Source organism: Pseudomyrmex gracilis, unplaced genomic scaffold (assembly GCF_002006095.1).
Source record: "Pseudomyrmex gracilis isolate BER0280 unplaced genomic scaffold, ASM200609v1 scaffold_441, whole genome shotgun sequence".
Classification (NCBI taxonomy): domain Eukaryota; kingdom Metazoa; phylum Arthropoda; class Insecta; order Hymenoptera; family Formicidae; genus Pseudomyrmex; species Pseudomyrmex gracilis.
The window spans coordinates 41,183-65,840 of NW_018021025.1; the positions used below are offsets into that span (position 1 = coordinate 41,183).

General features: G+C 39.3%; 1 protein-coding gene across 1 annotated transcript in view; it reads right to left on the reverse strand.

Annotated features, from left to right (window-relative positions):
- LOC109860650 (serine/threonine-protein phosphatase 2B catalytic subunit 2-like) overlaps positions 1–24,658 on the reverse strand; it is a gene marked incomplete at its 5' end in the record, with an annotated part of 48,745 nt that overhangs the window by 17,929 nt on the left and 6,158 nt on the right. Inside the window, 6 exons of the mRNA XM_020439883.1 lie at positions 993–1,073; positions 1,382–1,508; positions 1,735–1,906; positions 5,191–5,330; positions 17,932–18,077; positions 24,295–24,406. Of these exons, the coding sequence (XP_020295472.1) occupies positions 993–1,073; positions 1,382–1,508; positions 1,735–1,906; positions 5,191–5,330; positions 17,932–18,077; positions 24,295–24,406 (778 nt within the window). The remainder of the gene's footprint in view (positions 1–992; positions 1,074–1,381; positions 1,509–1,734; positions 1,907–5,190; positions 5,331–17,931; positions 18,078–24,294; positions 24,407–24,658) is intronic.

The following is a 24,658-nucleotide window of genomic DNA, read 5'->3' on the forward strand; positions in this document are numbered from 1 at the left end:
CGCGAGGAAAAAATTCGCCGTAACGTTCGTCGGTAAAATTAAGGAGAATTTTTTGAGTAAAATCGAATGAAATATTAAAAAAAGAAACAAAATGAAAAATTAAAAGCATATTCGTTCCGAACGCGTCCAATTTTTTTTATTGTTTAGTCGCGCCGCAGAAAATAATGCGGCGTCAGTTTTTCGTGAAAATCCGCAACGTTTTGCGTGTCCAATCCGGGCAGCACGTGCACAATCGATCTTCTTTTGTGAGAGAGAATGCGACGATTCACACAGGCGCGAAATCTCAAATTCATTTTTCATCGTTAGATCATCTCTGACTCTTTTCAAACGGCGATCCGCAGCACGGCGGAACCTGAGAGATGAATCCGCGCATTCTCTCTTTTCTCGATGCGCGACGAAAAAGTGACGTTGGCCTCTCTTAGATCGTGTCGGAGCTTGTAGATTTCAGATATTAACGAAATCTCAGTCCGCGTCTTATTGCGTTCTCTTCGTTCGTTCCTTCCCGACGGATAAAATTGAAATGTGCCTCGTTTCGCCCGCCGTTATTGGAGCGCGCCTTGAACGGAATGAATTTATCGAAGACGAGATTTGCTCAAAAAAGTTCTTCCGCAGATTGAACGATTCAGTAAGAATTACACTTCTCTTTCAACGATCGCATAATTGCGAGATTCTTCGAACACATGTAGAATTTTTTGAATTTTCAACAAAAAAACGCTTGAGAAAAATTATTTTTTATCGCGCGTCAACCGCAATTGTGTTGATTTTTTTTAATTTTTTAATTTTTTTATTTCGTGTCTCTGTACGATTTTATATATTGAACAAGAAACTCAGACACAACAAGAATAATCTCAAAATAAAAAGGTAAAAAAGCAAAGGCTCTGATCACGATATAAGAGAGACCAGTCCTGGTGTCGATTTTGTTCGAAACATCTGCAAAATAAATTGTATTCGGATTAAGATGATGGATACGCGAATCAAGTGGTGGACATTACCTTCCTCGAGCGCGTCATCGCCGTCACTCATCAACTCGTCGTCCGAGCAAATGTTCAGTACGTTCACCAACATTTCCGTGACTGAAAGTTAAAACAGAAAACCCGTTCCTTGAATTTGAAGCAAACTATATTTCTTGCAACAAATAATTTTACAGCTATTTCGACAGAGAAAGAAAGAATTTTTTTTTCAACTTTTTTCAATTAAAAAAAAATCAATATTTTTTTTTTGTGAAAATTGTGTTCTATATTCTTTCTTCGGGTGTTTTTTTGAAAAAAAAAAACAAAAAAAACAGATTAAAGCATTGTTCCCAGGGGAAGTAGATAACGTGTAAAAAATATAATATTTTTATAAAAGCGAAAGCTCGCGCGGTTTTCAAACTAACACTTACCTTTCTCACCGACAAATGGCAGGGACCATGTAAAAACGTCCATAAAATTGGGCAACCAGTAAGGATGTGGCGAGCAATTAAACTGTCTGATGTTCATCACGTTGTTTTCGTACTTTAAAACTGCCGCCTGCGGGTGTAACGATTATCGACATTTTTATGACCATGTCACTTATATGCGAACTTGTCGTTGTACTTTTTTTTTTTTTTTACCAGATTAAAATTTCATACCAAGTGTTCGTGTATTTCACAGAAACGCCAGGTCTTTCCTTTAAATAAATAAATAGCAAAACGACTCGAGAGATCGCGAGATAAAAATCGCGATTTGTGAAAAAAAACGCAAAAGACACTCATACCTTGTTGTTGTACACATCGAGATAGTTGGGTGCGCTAAAGATGGTAATAAGCGATGGGAAGCCCGTCGTCTGAGACTTTCGGTACATACGATATCCGGCGTCCTGAGCTTCGTGCGCCCTTATGATGCTGAGCAAATTGTTGTTCTGCAGAAAATCGCAACACGCCGCGTAACTGGAAACAAACATAATCGATTGTTCGCTTGAAACTGGAGGTGCTCAATTGAGACGATAATTTCGCTAAAGACGAATTTTTCAAGTTAATGGAAACACTCGAGAGCTTGTGAATAAATTTACACTTTGAACACGTATTAACAAGTAACGTGAAAATAATTGCCGCAATTATGTAAAGCACTTGGCTTAAGAAATTTTATTCGATACTAACTTTTCAAATACGCGCACCACATTTTGTTGCAACGTTCTGTTGTAGAGAACAAATAAGATTTATAAATAAATATTTTAAAAGAGAAGCAAGGATTTAAGAAAAGTAAGGAACAACCACTGTCCAACGCGTGAATAATTATTTCGAGAAAACGCGTATCTTGAAATTACGCGATCCGGATTACGCGGACGGGTGTGATTCTCGCTCTCTTGGCACCCGCATCAAAAACAATTGTTCACGCGCCAAATAATCAATCTTAACTTGTCGAGCATGCACAGATCTTTAGCGCGACTTTGTTAATACAATTTCGCGAATTTGTTGGATTGCGCTAAATAATTTGAATAAATTCTGTGTGTCTATTTATTTTCTCGAGAATGCTTGAGCGTCTCGTCTGCAAAATTGCGAGATTTATATAAATTGTCAACGTGCGCGAGTTCTGAATCTTACGCACCGCTTTAGCTTTTAATCGTGATGTATTGCTGTCAAATCAGAACACACAATGTGCGTGACGGACATGACGCGTGTGTAGGTTCCCGTAAACAAATTAAGCCACCGAAGACGTCAACACGTACAGGATGACCCTTTTCGCGCTATAACATAACTGATCCGGGCAAAGATCGTGAGAAATGTTTGCGCCACGTCGCGGCGAGATCGTTAGTAGCCATTAAGACCCGTTCATAGCGCCGACAGAGATTAATGACGCAGTGAAATCTCTCGAAAACCGCGTCGCTCGCCAACGCCGACCGGCATCGATCTCTCGGGTCGATAAATCTTAACTTCGATACGCACACGGTATGACGATAAGATGATTTATTTCGCGTTATTATAGTATAGCGCGAGATATATTTCTTTATAAAAGAAAAAGAGAAAGAGAGAGAGAGAGAGAGAGAGAGGAAGAGAGCCGTACAGCCACTTTCGAGTCATTAAAGGAAGTAATCAAGAGCTTCTTTACGGGATGGACGTTCGAACGCGCAAGTAGTACAAGTCAGGCTGTAATCGGACGACCGACAGTGATTACCAGCAGACTGCTCGCATACTGCTCGAGACACGGCGTGTGATTTATGTTCGCGTGAAACTTAATGCACGTTACCTATATCCCTCGACCGAAACACGATAATGCGGGAATCGAAAATGAGTTAACCGGACCCGCGGTGTTACCCGGAACGTCTTCATAACGACCGTTATTATCTTATCGCGATCGTTCATGATCGTGTATGTATGAATGAACAACTTGATTACTCAAATCCACTTGAAATTCCTTTTTTAAATAGCTGGCTCGAGAGATAACTTAAGCGTTAAAACGCAATATAATTCTTTGTTTGCGTGTCTCGTTCAACAACATCAATAACAAAGTAAAATGAAAGAAAACAAGGAGAAAGAGAGAAGAAAGAGATAGATAGACATTTAATATCAATCCATCGCTGAAAATTGCCCTTGGATGACGATGTATATAAAAACGTCTCGTTTTTCCACCGAGTTTAATTTATTACATTCTGTCTCGTGGACGCGCGCTTCACATCACACACACACACACACACACACACACACACACACATGGATGGATGAGCGAGCGGGAAACGTTATGAACGAGCACGCGAGACGGCTGACACTTAACGAATCTCGGTGCTCATTAGCACGGCCGTACGTACAATTAGCAGATCCGCAAGAAGAGAGACTGTCGTGTCTGCGGTTTACTGTCGTGTAACGCCGCTGTTCGTTATTAATCCTCGTGCGGGACAGTGTCCGCGGACATTCACGAATATCGAATACAAGATAACCACGTTGAGGAAGAGAAAAGGAAGGAAGGACCGCAAACGTAAGAAGATTCAGCGAAATGAACTAAGGTCAGAAGTCACCGGGGAAAGAGAGAGAGAGAGAGAGAGAGAATCCTTCTCGAAGTTTCCTCGTTTCACGCTATGTGATCACGCCAGAAGGTTGTGTTTGCGGAACACGGCGCACGGCTTTCGGTTTGCGCGCCGCTCGAGACAAACGGCGAGATAATTACCCGGTAAGGGAAGAAAATGAGCAGCTATGGCGGAGAAAAACGAGAACCGACTTGCGACGACAACCGCGAGATATATCGCACAAGCATATCGTATTTTTGCAGTAATATAAGAAGCAAAAAAAAAAAAAAAAAAAAATCCATCTCAACCAGATGGCGAAAGATCTCTCACCGTTTTTTTTTCTCTCTGCTTTAAAACACAGTCTCTATCATTACATTAACACCACGTGGTTATCAACTAGCGTTATCGTTTTCTGATTATTCAAACCACGTTTTTAAACCGTTGCAACTGTAATGTAGTTTTTCTGTGATTTACTGTTCAATATTTTTTCTCTCTCTCTCTATCAGATATAAACAGATACAAGAGTTTATGTCCGGAAAGAGAGAATCGGTTTTTATAAAAACAACCAAGTTAAGAAAAAATCAAACGGTTGTGACGAACCAGATGACAGGATGTATTGCTGATAAGTTACAAAGCGATGGTCTCAATGTGACGAAGAATACTATTAAGTATGAACTTTTATCAGATACATATTTACCGATTATAGACAAGATCTCAAAGTAATTTGCGTACAATTGAGATAAATGGAACTTTCTTTGCGCTTTATACTTCTTATGTAAAATTTGATTTTCGATCCGGTTTTGTGACGATACTTTTCAAACAATCACTTTGACTTCTTTTTAGTTTTATCCTAATGACATATCAACTTGACTTTCATTTATTTTTTATTGTTACAACACACAATTGTATCTGGATTGACAATTAAACTCACAGTATGTTTTTTCTCTATTTTTTGTTATCACTGATTTTTGTGTACATTGTGCTCTTTGCTGGAATTGTATTTTTTTTTCTACTGAAGATGAGTTTAAATAAAGTCAAAACGTCTAGAAATCTATCGCTTCGATTATCAATTAGCAATACATCCTGTTATCTTGTTCGTCACAGCCGCGTTTTATTTCTTAACTTGGATTTTTCTAAACTAAACCTCAAAGTCACCCTCATTCTTATACTTGTATTTACAAAAAAAACAGTTCTGAGTAATGTTGAGATATTTTTTTATTACTTATTACTCACCTGTAAAAGTACGAACAACCTCTGACGCTATTGTGGGAGAAATGCTCCGCATTTTTTTCGTTGCCAAAGTCTTCGAGAGGATCCGACCAAAGAAGATCGCACATCGGTCCGAACGCCGGCGGCTCTTTGAACCTATCCAACTGAAACAGCAAGTCAACATCGATCGAATTAGTTCAAGAAATTAACAGTGGTAGCACCGCTGTCCGGCGCACTCGTGCGCAAACACACCTTTAAGCGTAATTGTACGAGCAATCCCGCTGTTGTCGCTTTACCGAATTCGCAGTGGACCGGTTAGATCCACGTTACCACTTCGAACCGTTCTTCCGAACCGTATTCCGGAAGCTCACTTGGAGCACGTTACGTTAAATACTACGTTTACGTGCTTTTGATCGGTCTCGAATAACAGTTTTATTCGGTTAACGTTGTAATATTTACGTAACTTGACTTTTGTTTGTAAAGTATGATATAATCAGACAACTATCATCCTGAATCTTCGGTACTTAAACAACATCCAAGTGTTTCAGCTAAGATCAAATTATAAGAGAGAGAAAGAGAGAGAGAGGGGGAAAGATAGTGTGTGTGTCGATGTATGTCAAGTGTGATAAAGTCTCGAGGGTGACAATCCTGGCGCTTTACGTATTACGACAGCGCCAAGCAAGATGCACATAAGCCGGATTGATTGTATTAATAGCATTAAGTAGACTACTGACAGCAATACGCTCATCACATGGATTTGTAAGCGTTCTATTGATTGCTGACACACAGAAGACTAAAGTGGGAGTAAAATGTATTTTAGAAAGGTTTAAACACAAACATATTGTTAAGCATAACAAAAGTCGGAGAAACTCGTATATGTTGTACCGGGAGAGTGTAGGGCCAAATTAATTATTAACTCTCAAGTCGGTTTTTGCACGGGAAATTATTTTCCGACAGCATATAAAGATAAATAACAACCAACTATCTCCAATTAAAACTGCTCGCCGCAGCGAAAGGGTTAAAAACTTTTTTACGAGGGCACATATACTCCATATATACACACTTGTCAGTTGTAATCTGTAGGACAATTATTTATTCACGGGATACAAAACTGGGCACACAAACAGACAACAAAGTCGCCTCTGAGTTATAAAGCATTCATAACCCACGGGCATGGATTTATTCTCTTGCTTGCGCTCGAAGTCGCGAGTGTTGCCGTTCTTCTCTCACGAGCGCGAATCGATGTAACGCGGCTTCAAAACTTTATCGTCGAAGTTTCGTTGATCAACCGTCGCGAGCAAAAGTTTTTGAGCAGGGTGGATATCGAAGTCGAAGGAAGAACGCGAGAAAAACAGACAGATACGCGCGCGCGCACACACACACACACACACACACACACACACACACACACACACAAAATCGGTTCCACAACGAGAGAGTCGTGTCGCGCATCAAATATTTGTCCCGTTGATCTAATATTGTCGAAGAACATTCCCGTCAATCTCTTGAAGCAGCCTTCGAAAATCGCGTTTAATGACATTCATGAATATGAATGATTCCGAAAGAAGAGAAGGCTATCTTCAAACGAAACGTCTCGTCTTCCCTCCCTCCCTCCCTCTCTCTCTCTCTCTCTCTCTCTCTCTCTCTCTCTCTCTCTCTCTCTCTCTCTCTCTCTTTTCGCACTTCGACACACAATCAACATTGATAAAATATTTGACACAAAGATTAAAGCTTTTTTTTTTTTAACGTTAGTTATACATTTTGTTGTTGCTGCATTTTGTTTTTTTTTTCCACGCAGTTTCACAAAATTTTAAATCTGAAATACAGATTTATCTCATTCTTTCACACGAAAAACAGTAGCGATTATGTTTTGTCTTCCTTTAAATTTTACAACGTCGCGTCGTTGTTTTAAATATAAAAAGGATTTTATTGTTAAAACTTTTTATAAGCTTTTTTCTCTTTTCTACATACGTGATATTCCGCGTAAAAATAATAATTTTGAATCGTGATGCATCTGGCATGAGAATAATGCCGAATGCGCAAAGATTAAATCCTGTTCCAGGAAATGTGACCAAATATTGTATTTAGTTAAGATAAATACCATATGGCATTGATATTTGGATGCGACAATGTAAAATGTATCTCGCACAAATGCGACAGATTAGTATTCATCGAACACTTACGTGATATTTAACAAACGTAACCATACGCGTTCGTGTTATTCTATTCGTTATTCTATTTATGTTATCCTATAACAGATTTATAAATAAAAAATAAACTAATATTTAGTCATAAATTTATCATGTCAAAAACAAGATAAAATATACAAAAACAAAAAAGCAAAAGCTTTAGTAAATTAACTAATAACTCGTTTATATAATTAATTTATTTATTAATCTATTTATAATATTTATCCACGTATAAAATCAAATAATTGCGGAAAATTGAGAATGCACTTTTAAAAATAAAAGATATATTATTAACATAAAATATATATATATTACCACATGTGTGTTACTATTCCATAATAATTTATATACGTTTTTCGAAATGATTTTATAATATATAAATATGTTCGTATAGAAAATAAATCGTGTGTCACATTATTTTAAATAATCAAAACATCGCGGTCATTCATTATTTGCATAATTATATTACACGTTTGGTTCTCTTTCTGCAAATCTTGAAACATTGAGTTTCTTAATTTTTCAAAGATCGAAATTTACACGTTTCTACATATTTACATTTACGCATTCCGAAATAGCAATCGACATAATATTCCGCAAAATACGTCAGATTCAGTCTTCGATGATTAGCCGAACCGAAGTTCGTCGCACGATGTGATCTTGATGCGGACTACAAGTGACACGTAACAGGTAGCGTAATTACGTTGAATGGGTTGCATTAGTTCGCGACCTGCTTCCGCGTATACACATACAGACACGCATTGGGCGTTTATTACGATATAACGAGCAGTTAGTGTACGATAATGACAGCAACTGTATTAAGTGAGGCGAGCGCGCCTTATGTCTTCCCATCGTGTTTGCGATGTCTATAACGATTCGCAATAGCGCTCTATTTCTATCCCGAGTGTTATCTCGCCTTATCTTCGTACACAACGCGCAACGACTTTAATTCTGCGCGATCGTATAAAAAAGCTTAATTTACATGTAAAACGTAAACTCTAATTAACAAACTTATTTATGATGTTTTCTTAATATTAAATGTAATTTAATAAAACAAGTATGCGTGGCGGCATATTATCTGCGGCACAAACATTGTACATACAACACAAAATAAACACATCTAAACTCTTATAAAATGTACATACAAAATGCTTGTGACGCATGCGAGATATCATCTTTCGCGCGTCGCACTTAATAATTTTTATTAACGCGCGAGTGAATATCATAATTTTTTTTATTTTTTTATTTTTTTGAGTTATAAAACAATTCTTTCGTCGTGTCGGTTCATTTAGAGAAAGCATCAATTAAAAATATGGTTTCAGGCCAAATTACGGTTTCCACAATGGCACGCTTGCCGGGAGATGAGAAAGAAAGAGAGAGAGAGAGAGAGCTCAAGGGTGGAAAGAGACGTCGTTTCGCGGCACGAAACAAACGTAATTTAACATGGCGCTCGGCTCATTTCCTTAATGGAATGTTTCCTTCGCTCCCGACAGACATTTATGCATTGTCCGTGGATTACGGACGAAAAAATCGCTCCTCGCTTCCTTTTCGACCTTCCGCCGTTAGAGGAAAGAGCGCACACGCATAATGCGCCGGAGAATCATATGATTCTCTCTCTCTCTCACGCGTTGCGGATGCTGTCGCCGCCGCTTCGCGTTGCGTCGACGATCGATATCTCCGGACGCGACACGCTTTTTTTTGTGTCGTGTATCACACAGAAGCGTATCTCGGTATAGATATTCATTACGCGGTTTTTATGCGGAGAGATTCTCTTCAATCGCGTCTACCCTGTCTACGTTTTTTTTTCTTTGTCTTTTTCTCTCATTCTCTCTCACTCACTCACTCGCTCGTATCTGAGATAACACGTGACCAATTATCATGTGTATAATATAATCGCCACTGTTCATATATTCAATCTTCGATTTATAACAATCTCTAAAAAAAATGCCGTAAAAATTCGAGAATCAATTGCGTTCAACGAGAGTCTGCAGATTGCTGTGAATAGGATAGCAATAAATAATAGCAGATTGCTGTGAATTCTCGGACTGTGCGCGAAATAAGAAAAATAGAGGACAACTTTAATGTGGAAATCGAATATAAAAAAAGCTACAACATGCGCGTAAAAACAAATTCATTAAAAGCTTGCAAACACTTTTTGATTCTATCCACGCTATAAAAGTTGAGCGCTTTTTATTGCGACAGATTTTTCCCCAAAAAAATGCACACATACAGATCATATATCTTTCTACTAAACCAATCGCAAAAAAAAAAAACAAATTAGTTTTAATCAAATGTTTAGCGATTAAATATCAAATTAGAAGTAACTGTACAATAAAACGCTATTTTGGAAAAGTAGAAACAGTAAACGAATATATAGCTTCGCTCGCAATCATACTACGCTTAAAGCTTTTGTTACGACGCGGCAGAACTCTATTCTGAATGCGCGCGCTTTAATTAACTACGCTCTCTAATCTCGACTAACTCTCTCTTTTCCGTGAAAGATCTTGATGTTCATCCGGAAAGTATATAGCTTGGTAGTTAAACCGAGGAACACACACAAACCCCCCCCCCGCCTGTGATTTTTACCCTAACGAGGATTCTCTCGCTGTAATGTGATTACGTCATTACGCGTGATTGTGCGCGTATATCCCTATCTCAGGTCTCCCAATGAGAATTTGTAGCAACATATCTGACTATCACATCGCGTCTCGAGATTCTCCCGAAAGTTCCTCTACGCGTATCTAGTACAACACAATTCGCCTTGTTAGTCACGTAGAATATTCCAGTCCGTTATACTGCGTAACGCGATAGCGCCTTGTCAATTACACGCCTTTTCGCAAATTCAAGCGAATCGCGAACGCGAAAAATAAGATAGAACAAAACTTATTCGCGACGAGAAAACGAGCAAATGTCGCCTTTGTGTGTGGTAAAAAGTTTTCGCGCGCAAAGGCAAAGTTTGCGCGACAAAAAGAAGAGATGAGGAGGAGGAACGGTGTGAGAAATTGGGAGAGGAGCGAATATACATTAACTCTATTCAAGTGGCTCGACGAACGAAGTTAATGAAGCCGCCGGACGCGGTTGTTGTACTAAATTAACTGAAATAATAATTAGCGTTGATCTCTCTCCGGTGGAGCACAACGTTTTTCGTAAGATAAAGCGGTGGCAGTTCGTGTATCTTTCTCGCGAGAAAACAATAGCGGCGATCCGCGGCGACCGCTGCTCGCGCGAACGAGAAAAATTGCTCGATCGCGCTTCGTTGAAAGCTGATATAAATTTGCGTTCAACTATACGAGAACGTCAAGTTGTTCGACTGTATATTTCACGCGCGGCAGCGCGTACAATTCCACTCGTTTTAATAGCCATTCGATGAATAAGTTACGATTTGAAAGGTTTTACATATATTGCCGTAAACGGGAAAAACACGCGCGTAACGTATATGTTTTATTATACGGAAACGATAAATAAAATAAAAAAATAGAACGATTTTAGAGAGGATGATCGAAAGAAGTATTCAAAAAACCACATACGGAACAATATATGACCTCGATTTTCGTTTATCGTATCCGTGTCACCGCGTTATCGCTCGGACAACCTGAAGCAGGCGGCACCGACTATCGTCCCGCGTACGTCCCGCTTGCGATTTAAAGCAGTTTTGCAAAAGCCGCCGCCGCGTTATAAATGACCGCGCACAAAGTGACAAAGAAACTGCGAGAGAGAAAGAAAGAGAGAGAGAGAGAGGATCGCGCGTCCCTGTAGATACGACGATAATATCTTTAATGACGCATAATTAAAGCAGCAAGTTCTTTAACAACTCTGATCCAGACGCGCGATCGCCTCTTACGGCGGATTATATAAAACTCCGTCCCAGACGTTGATCCCACCACTGCTCTCTGCGAGAGATACTACCTCCTCCGCTGCCATCTTCCGAACCCAGCCAGGATTCCGCCAGACGCGGAGGGAGCTTAGCAACCCGGTTTTTGCGGATCGTCATCGTGTAGAAACGACGGCAAGGGGAATTATACGCGCGCGGCGGCGTCATTTGGTATTCATATCGCTATACCGGTTGGCTCGCAAAACACGCCTTTATACGGCGAGACACACGGAATAATGTATAACGGAAATAAGAGTGTCCGTTGCATACTGCATGGTGTCCCACATCCCTTTGTTCACAATTGCGCCTGCAGTAATAGCTGCAGCGCGTCGAAAAAAAGAATGTCGCGATTCTATAAACTAACGCGATAAAGAACTCCCATGTATATATATAAAAGAGGGGTCGAGCGATGTGTGAGATAAAAAAAAAAAAAAAACAGGTTACAAAATTGCAACTCGCGAATTCTATCTTTTTAACAACGCGTGCAACGCAGAAAATTGCCCGGACGAAAGTGCAAGAGATGGCTTTTCAAAACCCGAAAAAAATCCGTGCAGAAAACACAAAAGCCGTTTGCAAGCTGCATTTGTTCTTCGCAATTATCGACTTCCGATCGAAAAAAGCAAGAGAGAGAGAGAGAGACGAGAGCGCGCTCAACACACAGTCGCGATAAATGTACGATCGAAGAAAGAACAGTGAAAATTTCTTCGATTTCCTTTCGTTTTTCTCAGCTCTCGCTATGTACCCGCAGCCTCGTTTCTCGCGATTGTTCGCATCGGGAAAAAGAAACCGAGCGATCACGAGAACGGACAAGAAGTGGGTTAACTATCGCGTGATCTCCCCCGAGATATAGCTCGTAATCTGGAAGAGTAGACGCAGTTCTCATCCGGTCTTTCTTTCCGCTTTAGCGTCGTTTTGTTCTTCGGAATCTTTCGAAATTACTTGGACATTTTCTGTATATTAATTACTTCGCGGAACAAAAAGATATAAAAAAATTATAAGTAAATGCAGATATAGAAGGATATAAATAAATCTAGAACAAAATTATCTATTTTGTTATAAATTACCATCTTCTTGTTGACGCTAAATTCGATTACAAAAAAAAACAAAAAAACAAAAAAAACTACGCAGAAATCTCTCGAAATCTGTGAGACAAAATAAACGTTCGATTAGGAGATAATTATAATTGTGTTCGTTTCTTGGAAAATGTACTATTGGAACATTAAACACGATCATTAAACACGTTGGAAAATTACCAATGCTCGTTGCAGAGCGGTCTTTTGTTCTCTCTACATCTATCACGCCTCTACCGCGATAAAAATAGACACATGAGTGAAGAACCCTCAAGAGATTATTAATTGTTAGATATACGTTACGTACAATAGGATAGGCTTTTTGCAAAACACGTCACGAAATGTAATTACATCGCGATCGGGAAAAGAAGCGAACGGAATTGCGATCGCGACAACTCCGTGTGTCTCGCAGAAGTAAACACACACACACACACGCAAAATTGTTGATATCAACTTTTAAATATTTATACGATGTACGTATACAGAGCTCGTAAAACGATTTGTATCTCGTGACCTGACGTGTGCGTGCATTATATGCGTGAGTATAGTTTCGTGTTCTGCTTGTCGTCATCTATAAGAAAATAATGTCATAGATTTCTTTTTCATGGTTTATACAACCTAATAGCGGGATACCACACAATCAAGAAGAAACACTTTGATGAAGAGAATATCGATATGAAAATATCAAAGTTGAAACCTACAAGATTGCTCACTCAACTTTTTTTTCCGAAATAAAATATATGCGCTGAGAATGACAAACAACATTCTTGTACTTCACGAAAACAGAAATATGATTATTAATTATTTTAACTCGTAAAACATCAGTTACGACATTTCTGAAGAAACATTGACCATTTATATAGCGTTTTTTCTATTTCTTTTTGTGAAAAATCTAAGCGATACTTATATGTATCTATCTCCGGCGCGAAGAAGTTACCATCCAAAGAAATTTCCCGTTATGTTATTTTGTGTCAAAAGAAATATATATTTCAAATGAAAATATATTTCTGCGATTTAAGAATAACGAAAAGCGATGTATTTTTGCGCAATTGAAAATTTAAAGAAACTTCACACTGCAAAAAAACTTCATTCAGGATAATTTTCTCAATTAATCTCTCTCTCTTTCACCGAAGAAAGAGAGTTCCAAGGGAAACGTCGTTGCGGTGCTGGGTCAACGCGTTTTGAAATTGCTTCGTTTTTTGTACCTCTCTTTGCGGAGAGAGGAGGAACTTTTCTCCTCTCGCTCGTGTAATTATTATTCTTATTAAAGCAGGTTCTCGCACGCGTACACGTGCCATATACGCGCGTGCGAGCGTGCAAGGCGATTAACTTAATAGTGGCGGCGCGATAGCGCGAACTCGCCCGCTATTTAAAGCGGCCCCCGGAACACGATCGCATAAATCGCGAGTTTTCAACCGATAAAATGCACGCGCCCTGCACGGATCCTATATATTCCATCCCTTCTTCTCTCTCTGTCTCTCTCTCTCTTTTTCTCTCTCTAACTCGGCCCCTCCCTCTCGTCAATATAAATTAAGCGGAATTAATGCGGCATGACCGGTACGAAATTGAACGGCTTTAATACAGATATACGGCTCTCTTGCGCGCTTCTCGAGATCGATACCGACAATTTCTCGGTGTTCAACGGATTTCTTGAAATGATTAATGATTAAGATTTTGTTCACACTGTTTACGTCACACAGTTCACGTTCAATAATCATCAAGTATTCTTACATAAGTTTTAACGGATTTCTTGAAATGATTAATGATCAAGATTTTGTTTACAACATACGTCACACACACACACACACATACACACAGTTTACGTTCAATAATGATCAAGTATTCTGACGTCAGTTTTAAGTAAGATTATTTACATATTATTATTAAAAAAATATATAGTTTTATATATATTATCATAAAATGCTGCGACTCATTAAAAAGATGTTTGGAACATATCTAAAAAATAACAAAACTTTTTGAAACTTGAGAATCTTGATCATAAAATAAAACTTTACAAATTGTTTAAGTATTTGGTAATTATACAGCGGCTTTTCCCAATTTTGGCTATTTCAATACGTTTTTTTTTTTTTTAAAACGCTTTATTTCATCACCTAAAATTAGGAATCAATCGAGGGAGCTCAAAAGAAATTTGTTTATTAAAAAGTTATACACAAAAAAAGTTTTATAAATAAACCTTTGTTTTTAACATTGTGCACAAAAGTTTTATAAATAAACCTTTGTTTTTAACATTGTGCACATTTTACAAATAAATATTTTGTTTGTATCACACACTGTATCACGTACACGTGTGGGCTTCGCTTCTCCATCTGTATCCCTAAAAAAAACCTAATCTAATTCAACCTATACTGTGTTATTCACGAAAGTAGCATACATTGACAAACAATATGCATCGTGATATTAATGGTATTATAGTGACATAGATTGGATTAGGTTTTTTGGGAAGAGAGTGTGAAGAAAAAGACTCCGCCCACACACGTGTACGATACAGTGTGTGATACAAACAAAATATTTACTTGTGAAATGTATACGATGTCGAAAAACGATTGTCGCGAAACACGTATAGACAGGATTCAGTGTAATAGTAGCAAGTTTTTGGCAAATATCTTGGAAACTAAGCGCCCAAACGTGGTGGTTATGTGTAAAGAAAAAAGTTGTTCAAGATCTCGTCTTCTATAACATATTTATATGAACGAAGCTAAACTTTTCGACGCTTTTACTGCATTATGAAGATACGCATACGTAAAAAATTAATTTCAGTCAGAATAACAAATATGCTACAATTTTTAATAAAGCAGATTTTATGCAAGAAATGCGGTTCACATTTGCGGTCGTAATATTGTAGAATTTTAATAACGTTATATTTGCAATTTTACACAAACATTTTTTATGATTTAAAAATCTGATTCTTGAATATATAAATATTTTGAATATATAAATATACGTACACAGTTGTATGCGCGTTAGGTAAAAAAAAAAAAAAAATTACACTCTCAAATTTAATTATTTAAGAAAACGATAATGCGAGCATCTTGACGGTCCCACTATGGAATTGAAACTCTTCTGAAATTTCTTTTTCTCTCTCTCTCACTTTTTTTCTCACCGAGAAGTCTTCGTGCGTGCGAGTCACGATCAAAGATTCAGAACGATTATCCGGATAGGAGACGGAAAGGAGGTTAAAGCGTTGCTGAGAGCATTTCTAAGGTGCAGGACGCGTACGGTCACGTTTTACGGGCTCTTGCTCTCAAAAGACTCGCGATATCGTCCAACTGAGGATGTCAATTTCCATATCAAACGCTCTGAAACGCTGGCGATAAAACCGCTCGGAAATAAAACATAACCCATCAAAATTCCGACTGATGATGAGAGAAAAATCGTAAAATCGCGATCAGAATTCAGCGATAATACTTTTACAGTGATAGTCTTTTTTGCTTATCAAATGAGAGAGAGAGAAAGAGAAAGAAAGAGAAATATTGATTATTGTCTCTTTATTGTTATCACCACTTTATTACAACGATTTATTTTAACGGAATTAAGTTTTTCATTTTGTTTATTGACAGAAGACAAATCTCTCGTAATCGCGCATATGCAACTTTTTTTTTACGTATCTCATGTACAATTAAATGTGCTCTCCTTTCAACATTTTACTCGAAACGCATGTCATGTTATTCGAAATTGTTGCTAACAAGAAATAATCTACATTCCATGTTGTCGTGTCGTTATAAACGTGCATTGTATCATTTCAATTAACCAGAAAAAATATATGGAAAAAAATATGGAAATACAAAAACTCGATCATCAGGTAAAATCACCATCCAAATCTCTTTATCTATCTCTCTTTCTTTCTCTCGATTTCGACCACAATATCGAATGATTATAAGTTCTTCGCGAGAGAGTTTGCGAGAATAAAAAGCGAAATGCTCCGAAACGATACGAAATTCCATTTTAGACAATCGACGTGAAAACTCGGCGCGATGCTTCTCGATGACAAAATGCTTGTATGAAAAGAGCGCGAATTTTCACGAGCGCGGCGAAATACGAAACTGCTCGTTTCTCTCGCGCGTATCCCACAACACGTCGATCGCCGAGAAATACGGGTGTCATTCGGGAATTTCGATTGCCAACGTGAAACGCGACACCGCGCGTACGATATGTGAAAGACACGCAAGAATTATCAAAACGAAATCAGAAGGTAGTAGAGATACGTGGTAGAGATACACGTCAAATCGAATAATTTTCCGATTTGCGAACAACAAAAGAGTTTAGGATCCCGATGAGACGTTAATGTGGGTTTAGTTTTTAATCACAACCTTTTAATCGGTATTTTTGCATCGAGCGTCGTAACAATCACACATCAGATAATGATGTGTACACATAGAAATTTTACAACATGTGCGATGTGTAACACAAAAGTACCGCTTACACGTTATTGGTTTTAAAATATATCGCAATATAGATGTTGTATTTCAACGCACGTTGTATTTTCTTCCTCCGGTTTGTATTTAATAATGTATGTCTCCACTTTTATATACAGACAAACCTTTATTTTTATTGTTTATCTCGCGCATCTAAACGCAGAGGTAACGCGCGATCCGCTTCGTTGAGATACTTCGAAAACGAAGGCAACGACGAGTCGACGACAGTGAGACGCGATATCGGTGTGAGTGCGCACACATACATACATATCGCACACGCAATGCCCGACCGCGTGCACGCACGCCCGTGTATGTCGCACGCAATGGAGGAAGGTGAAAAGGCGTAGGTGGATGTGGATCGATAGAGCAGGTGGCAGCACGTCGGTGCTCCCTGGCTCGCTTCCGGCGCGCCGTAGAGTCCAATGACTGCCGCCGATCGAACGATTGGCCTCGGCACAATTACGAGAAATAATATCAAGGCTAATGTACACGCAGGACACACGCGCGTTTATCAATCGATCGCATCCTGCCTCGTCAAGATATACAACAAAGCGCAAATGGCTCTTGCACACAGCTTATATAGTCTTTCGATTGCGTAAATTTGTTTAAAAAAAAAAAACAGACTCGAGGCCACGAACAACTAAATTATCGAAGATATCATGTGAAAAATAAATAACGTACACCAAGCATTAAAAATTCTTTTGCATTTTTTTTCTCTCGTGTATGTACGCATGCAAACGAGGCACGCAATGATCAAAGCGAAATAGTATCACGTGATAAATTCACTTAAGGTAAATGATCTACAGTTCAGTTATTCTGCGCGAGACTGACAAGCGGGGTGATCGAATCCGAAGTTTTACTTTCTCTTTCGACGTACACGCAATTTGTCGAGATGCGTACTTTGACAAAAAAAAAAAATGATGATCTCCAAACAGAAAAAGTGTCTCCGGCACTATTGACATGGCATTCGATATCTATGTGAAACTGTAGATTTTCTCTCGCTCAAATCCGCAATATCAAGTGTAAGAATTCTCTTCCCGAGATAAGAAAAAAGAAATAAACTTAAGGGGACGGTTGCCAAATGGTTGCACAAATATATATGCCGTGCAAACGGCAATATCATGTTTTATCTCAAAAAAAAAATAAACTAAGAAAGAAAAGCGATTAAAAAATTGAAGCAATTGCAAAAATTGAGATCTACTTACTTTACGAATATCTTCTAAATTGTGAATTTCCGGCGACAGGCCGCCGTGCACGCACAGAAACTGTTGATTCATGAGGGCTGCGAGCGGCAAACAGTCGAACGCGTCCATACACGCGTCGTATACCCTCTCTGAGTATTTTATTTTACCTGCAATCAAAAAAACAAAACAGATCCAACTTGTTAAAGTGTACGATGACTTTTCTCTTGTATGCGCGATGAGAAAGAATTTTGCCTTCTCTTATCTTTCGTGCGCGACATTTCACGACGGCACGAAAGTGGTCGGGTCGCTTCCAGCTAATTTCATGCGAGCTAATTTTTTACTAGACGAGATACGAACAGAGAGAAAGAGAGAGAGAGAGAAAACGGAACGGCCAATGTCTAATCCGTCGTCCCGAGTGAAGAAAGCGCGGCGAAGACTGTGAGACGGACGAGAAACGTAAGAGAGAAACGACGTGAGGGAGCCATGAGGAAGGACACTGACAAGCGAGGTGGGATACGCATGGTCGGCTACGGACTATTCCGCGAACGAGTCGTAAAAAGAATGGCGAACACGGGAGCCATTTTACGTCGCACTTCTCCCGCGCGTGTCCTCGCAGAATAATGGATACTACTCTCCTCTTCACGGCAAAGGTTTCGCGCGCCCGCTGTCGTCCACGCCCGTTCTGTGTTCCTTCAATTTCGCTCCACAGTTTCTTCTCCTGGCGCGCGCTCTCTTTCTCTCTTTCTCACCCTACAAGTGCAACAAAAAAAAAACTTATATGCCGAGCGATAATCCTTTGCCTCGAATACTTACAAGGAATGTTATTCCCCACACAGTCGTCATTCCTCGAAAATAAAACGAACCAAATCTCAACGTGGACAAAATCGAGTTTTGTTTCTCGAATGTTCGAGTTTTCTTTGTTTTCGAGTAATTGGATATACACGATGTTACTTGTTATACTAGCACAACACAGGCGCGCGCTACATGCTATTATTGTATTTATTTTAACGTGTAGTGTAAACACAATATGTCACTGCGATGACAGTTGTTAGTATATACGTCTTACAAACCATATAATACACATGATGGACATACGAGAAATGTCAGAAATAACTCATGAAAATCAAAATAAAAAAATAGTTAAAGGGAGGAGTAAAAAACAACACGTGACTAAAGTTACGTGACAAGGAAAAGAGTAAAAAAGAGAATATTACATATATTATATATAATATTCTATATTTATATATAATACACACACACACACACACACCTCCCGTAATCACGTGACTAAAGTCACTGACCCCGCCAAAGTCGCGCGGCCGAGGTCAGTGACCCCGCCAAGGCCGCGCGGCCGAGGTCAGTGACCCCGCCAAGGCCACGCAGCCGAGGTCAGTGACTTTACGGTAGTATGTATATAATATATATAATATACAATATAAAGTATAATATTATAAATATATAATAAATTATATGTATAATATATATATTATTTAATGTTATATATAATATAAATTACAGTCACGTTACTTTAGTCACGTGTTGTTTTTCTCACTCTCTCCTGTCAAGTGACTTTACTTTAGTCACGTGTTTAATTTTCTCCACATATATGACGAACTGTCAGAATCGCTTTTCTGTCATTATTTACTTTCTCGATCTTACCGATTCGATTCGACTCGACTTGACTCGATCAACCAATCAATCGGCAACGTCGAGAAGAGGCAACAATAGATGCGATACATTCGATATCAAAACGCGCACTTTGCGGTACACATGGATTTTTTATATAGGAAGAGGATTACTCAGAGTGTTTGCAAAAATGAGAAAACGTGACAACTTTGAAATTTTCAATGGATTTTTGTGAGAAGCTCTCTCTCTCTCTCTCTTTTTCTCTTGCTAACCCGTCGTTTTCTATCTTCAACATGTTTCACGCGATGTCTAATCTCAGGGTATATGGCGGTGTTATATCCCGGTTCCCAATATATATTCGCCACGTCGACGAAATAGATCGTCGAATCGCGCTGCTTCGAGGTGACGCGCGAGAAGGATTTCCTGCCAATAAAGCAGAGTAGTCCCGACAGGATAAAGATTTGTCGGCACTGAAGCTAAACGGATTGCTGCTCGAGCTTGCCACTTTCGAGAGCCTTCACAAGACTCGCAAATGAACGATCCGACGCTGACCGGACATGAGAATCTCTTTGAGATTGCAGACTGAAGGTTAGAAGAAAAACGGGATGTGCGGATGTGTCGTGTCAAGTACACGCCTGAGACACAATGTTTCCATGTTTTATTGAATTGACGGTTGAAAGGTTGCTTAAAAATTTCTATTTTTGTTAAGAAAAAATATTCTATCATCATTTAGCTACGACGTAATAAATAACGCTAAAAAAAACACGCTCTTGTCAACTTATTTTATTTTATTTTTTTTTTTTTTTCAGAAATTCTTGCCAAAATATTTGGAACGGGTGGAAAATAGAATGGCACAATAACTTTCGAGCGAATAATTTAAGCAAAACTTACTCAACACAAACTTATTGCTAACTATCTAATTATACAATATAGCGTCAACTCTGATTCTCGCAGACAGCGTCTTGTTTTATTTCTGTATAGTTGCGGAATGCGCGCGACGGTATTTGCTGCGATGAAAATGGTTTCGGCGAAAATCGTCGACAATTTAATTGCGCGTTCGTTTGTGTGTCTCTCCCGCGTTCTCGCTGAAACAAACGATCGTTTTTGGCGGCGAAGTCCATTTCGAAACGACACACATACCAACTCTTGGCGCGCGGCCAGCGCGTCTCGGCTTCTTGCTCTCTCGAAATGCGCACACAAGCGATAATAATGCGTTCTCTCCGAGAAATGTGCGCGTCTCTCTCGCAGGATGCGCGATAGTTTCCAGCGCATCGCGAAACGGAGCTAAGTGCGGACGCCGCAGTTACGAGACAATCGCGTAACGTAACATCGCGATCAAAACGAAGAAACACAAAATGAACAAGAAAACAAAATTTGAAATAATATAAAAACAATAACTTATATAGTGATACAGTAACTATAGTCATATACATATGGTGTAATTGTTCGAAAACATTTAACAAACATAACAAATAACAATCTAACTAATCATAGAACAAAAAGCGCTCGAAATTTTCTTTCGTGTATGCTGCGAGGTCAGGTCGAGTTAATAAACGAGAAGAGAGATCGAAGTCGTACCGCCATTCTATATTATAATAGAAATGGTAGTATATGATGTATATAAAAATGATGTATTTGAGGTGTACACACGAGATAAATGGCGGCAAGGAGCAACCGCACATTTATCTTGATAGAATCCGGTATCGAACTTCTCTATATGTCACGGTTAAGCGCGTTATATTTTTCTCGTGTCATTGTTGACCGAATTGGCGGAAAGATGTGTAGGCGGTGTCGCGCGAGGAAAAATGCGGGTGGAAACCGCACGATATTTTTTTTTGTCGCGAACTGAGCGTATATATTCGCGTTAGGAAAAAAAAACACGATAAGACGCATTGTCACAAACTTTTTACCGTTGTTACAATTATACTTGACATAAAAAAATAAAAAATAAAAAAAAAAAAAAACTGAACGCACGCAACGCATGTCGTACTCCGAAGTATCGAGTTCTGAGGCTTGCTGTCGGTGTTTTGTTGGGAAAAAAAAAAAAAAAAAAAAAAAAAAAAACAATAATCCAAAGAAAAGAGAAAAAAAAAATCACTGCGCCGCTCCTGCTCCCGCGCGAGCGTGCTATCGCGGCTTCGTATCGCGAGGAGGAAAAGCCCGAGCCGCCGGAGATAATCGCAATTTTCACGATCGGCTGGCACGTGAATGCCGGCGTAATAGCAGCGCGGGGTAACTAGGCCGCGTAAATAGGCGGTTGCGGAAAAAGGAGAAAAGGGAGGAAAAGATATACGCGAGCGAGCGAGCGCACGCCCTCTACCTCCACTCTTTCTCCCCTCTTCTGGTCTGGCTGCTCCCAAACGCCCGCCAATAAATGCGAGGCAAAAGCCCCCGCGTTAAAACGATGATTAAAGCGCCAACCGGTCGGCGCGCGCGCGCCGGGATTTTCGCGGTTATTGCGGTTATTAAACGCGTGCGGAATTGGGGTCACAATGCGTGCGCGAAAGCGACGTTTTTATCAGGCGGTCTCTCACACGCACTTTGTTTGAACATCGCGATTGAAAAATGGCATTACACCGATTTCTGAATACGTAGAAAAGTAATCAAAACTGTTTTCCGAACGATACGTACGAAATGACGCACGGTTGTATAAAAATGTGTAATACGAGTGACGTTTCTCTCGATGATCGTTCCGAGTCAGTTCAATAATGGAGCTATATATATGTATACAATTGTATAGAATATAAAAGTAACACGAGAGAAAGAAAGAAAGAAAGATATACGAGCTCTCGGTAAAATACGAGACACACAGCATATAAAACGCTTATACAATATACATACAACCGTAGGTAGAATACGTACGAGTTTTTTTCTTTTAGTTCCTTTAAACACCTGCGAATTTGAACGTGTTGTCTAAAATTGCTGCCTCGTAAACTAACTACGCTATTAGTCAAATTAGACGCAAACTCTCTAAAACGATTACTAGTTCTATGTGTGTTCTTCCTCTCGACAAATTCATCAGCGAGAGAGATCTTGGATGTATCATTTGGCGCAAAGCTCTCTCGAGAGAGAGAGAACCTCGCGTGCGCTCTGCAGAAACCGGCGTCTCGCGGAAAAGTGTATCGATCGCGGAAAATTGTCCGATACTAGGTCAGCCTGCGAGTATTTGCGAGGCGCCCCCCGCGGCTTCCTGCTTCCCGCTCTACGTCGTTATAACGTTTTACGATGGCAGTGACGATACAACGCATTACGACTCGCGACGCGGGAACGAGGAACGTGATGTACGACGCGGGCGCGGTTTCTTCGATACCTGCAACATTGTAAAAGACAAGGACATCGAGATTAAGCGAGTGCACGTCGGAGATGGATGCGTCGAAGGACCATCGGGTATCATCGGCACAGATGCTTCAAAACGCGTTATCAAATATGCGCGCGGCCCGATGCATAGAGCGCTCTGCTTCGATCGAACGCGCGCGCGGTCGTTCGACTTTTTTTTTTTTTTTTTTTTATCGCCGAAGGCTCATTTGTCTAATGCACGATGCATATTCCATGAGAGAGAGAGAGAGAGAGAGAGGAGAGGAGGAGAGAATATCGTAGTCGAACAGCTGCGTTTGATATCAAATAAAGTTGTAAATTTTACATTCTCATATGGTATTGGTGAATATAAATTGCAACGTAGTGGCAGAAGATGAGATTCGCGCGATTAATGTAATCCCGAATCCCGTCATAGTTCTCGTAACTAAAACTTGAAGCGATTGAGCGAGCGAGCATCGTACGCGTATGTGAGTTCCATCGTTCAAGCAAATACGTATATAACGCTCCGCGATATCCGGCGTTTTACGATCTCGTAACTTATTTGATATGGTGGAGGTTACACGAGACTCGAAGACCTGAAGGGACGCGTATGCGAGAGTTGCAAGGTCGATATTACAGCCCGAGTTATCGCTGGCCCGATCAATCGAGGGTGTCGTTGTAATACAGTATTTATATGACGTTAATATTATTATGCGGCACGGTACCTTTCCAGAGAAAAATTTCTAATAAACATTTTATATATATTATAAATTTTTTATATCATAATATTAACTGCGCAAATAAGAGAAGATCGTAAATAAAATATTGTACTTAAAATCGCAAGTTTTTTCTCGTGTTTATCTTTTCTCGAGAAATGAAATCTACGCGGCGCAGAGAAAATGTCGTATATTTTCTACACTATTTTACTTTTCTCTCTGTAAACTCCGCGCTTTTGTTACTTAAGATTCGCTAATTACAGTGCGCGCATATGTGGAACACCGAAGTTCGTGATGTAAATGAGACGCATAAATTCCGCCGCAGAGTGCGGAACCTGCTAATCCACCTTACAAGGCAGCGACGTCATAACTAACGAAGCAAAGGACTTAATCCAAGTTGCGAATTATTAAACAGGAAATAATTTCTTATTACAACGCGAAACAAAGCGAAACTGAACTGAAAAAGCTTGCAGCGCTAGAACCGCGCCGCGTAAAAACCATCCCGTAGGGAGTGAGCGTTTCGAGAAAGAAAAGAGACAATTTCCTTTCACCATATGAATCATTTAAAAAAAAAAGAATGATTTCTTAAACAATGTATAATATATCCCTTTTTTCTGTTAGACTCGAAGGAAAAGACAATTTAATTGTCAAATATTTTAATTGCAATATCGAGAATAATTATTCATTCTCGTTACAACATATCAAACAAAAAAAAAAAAAAAACAATATCGAACATTTTTCTACTTACATTCCTGTTTAAATGTGAAGTATTCCGTGAGATGACGGCACTCATGGTTACCTCTGAGGAGAAAAAGCGTGGTCGGATGGCACAATTTTAGCGCCCACAGGTACAATACGCACTGCAAAAAGTACAAAGAGCAAGTGTTAATCGGATAGTTTTCCTGAACCAGCGCATCGTATATACAATCGTGACGACACTGTTTCATACAACTTTAAAGTGTGAATATTGGCTTATAGACAACGTGACACGCGCTTTAAGATAGAAATCAATCTTATTATCGATTTCATAAACGCCCGGTTTTTTTCTTATTGTAGAAACAAAACATGGGAAACATTTACACTGACGTAAGAAAAAACAGCGCATGTCTAAA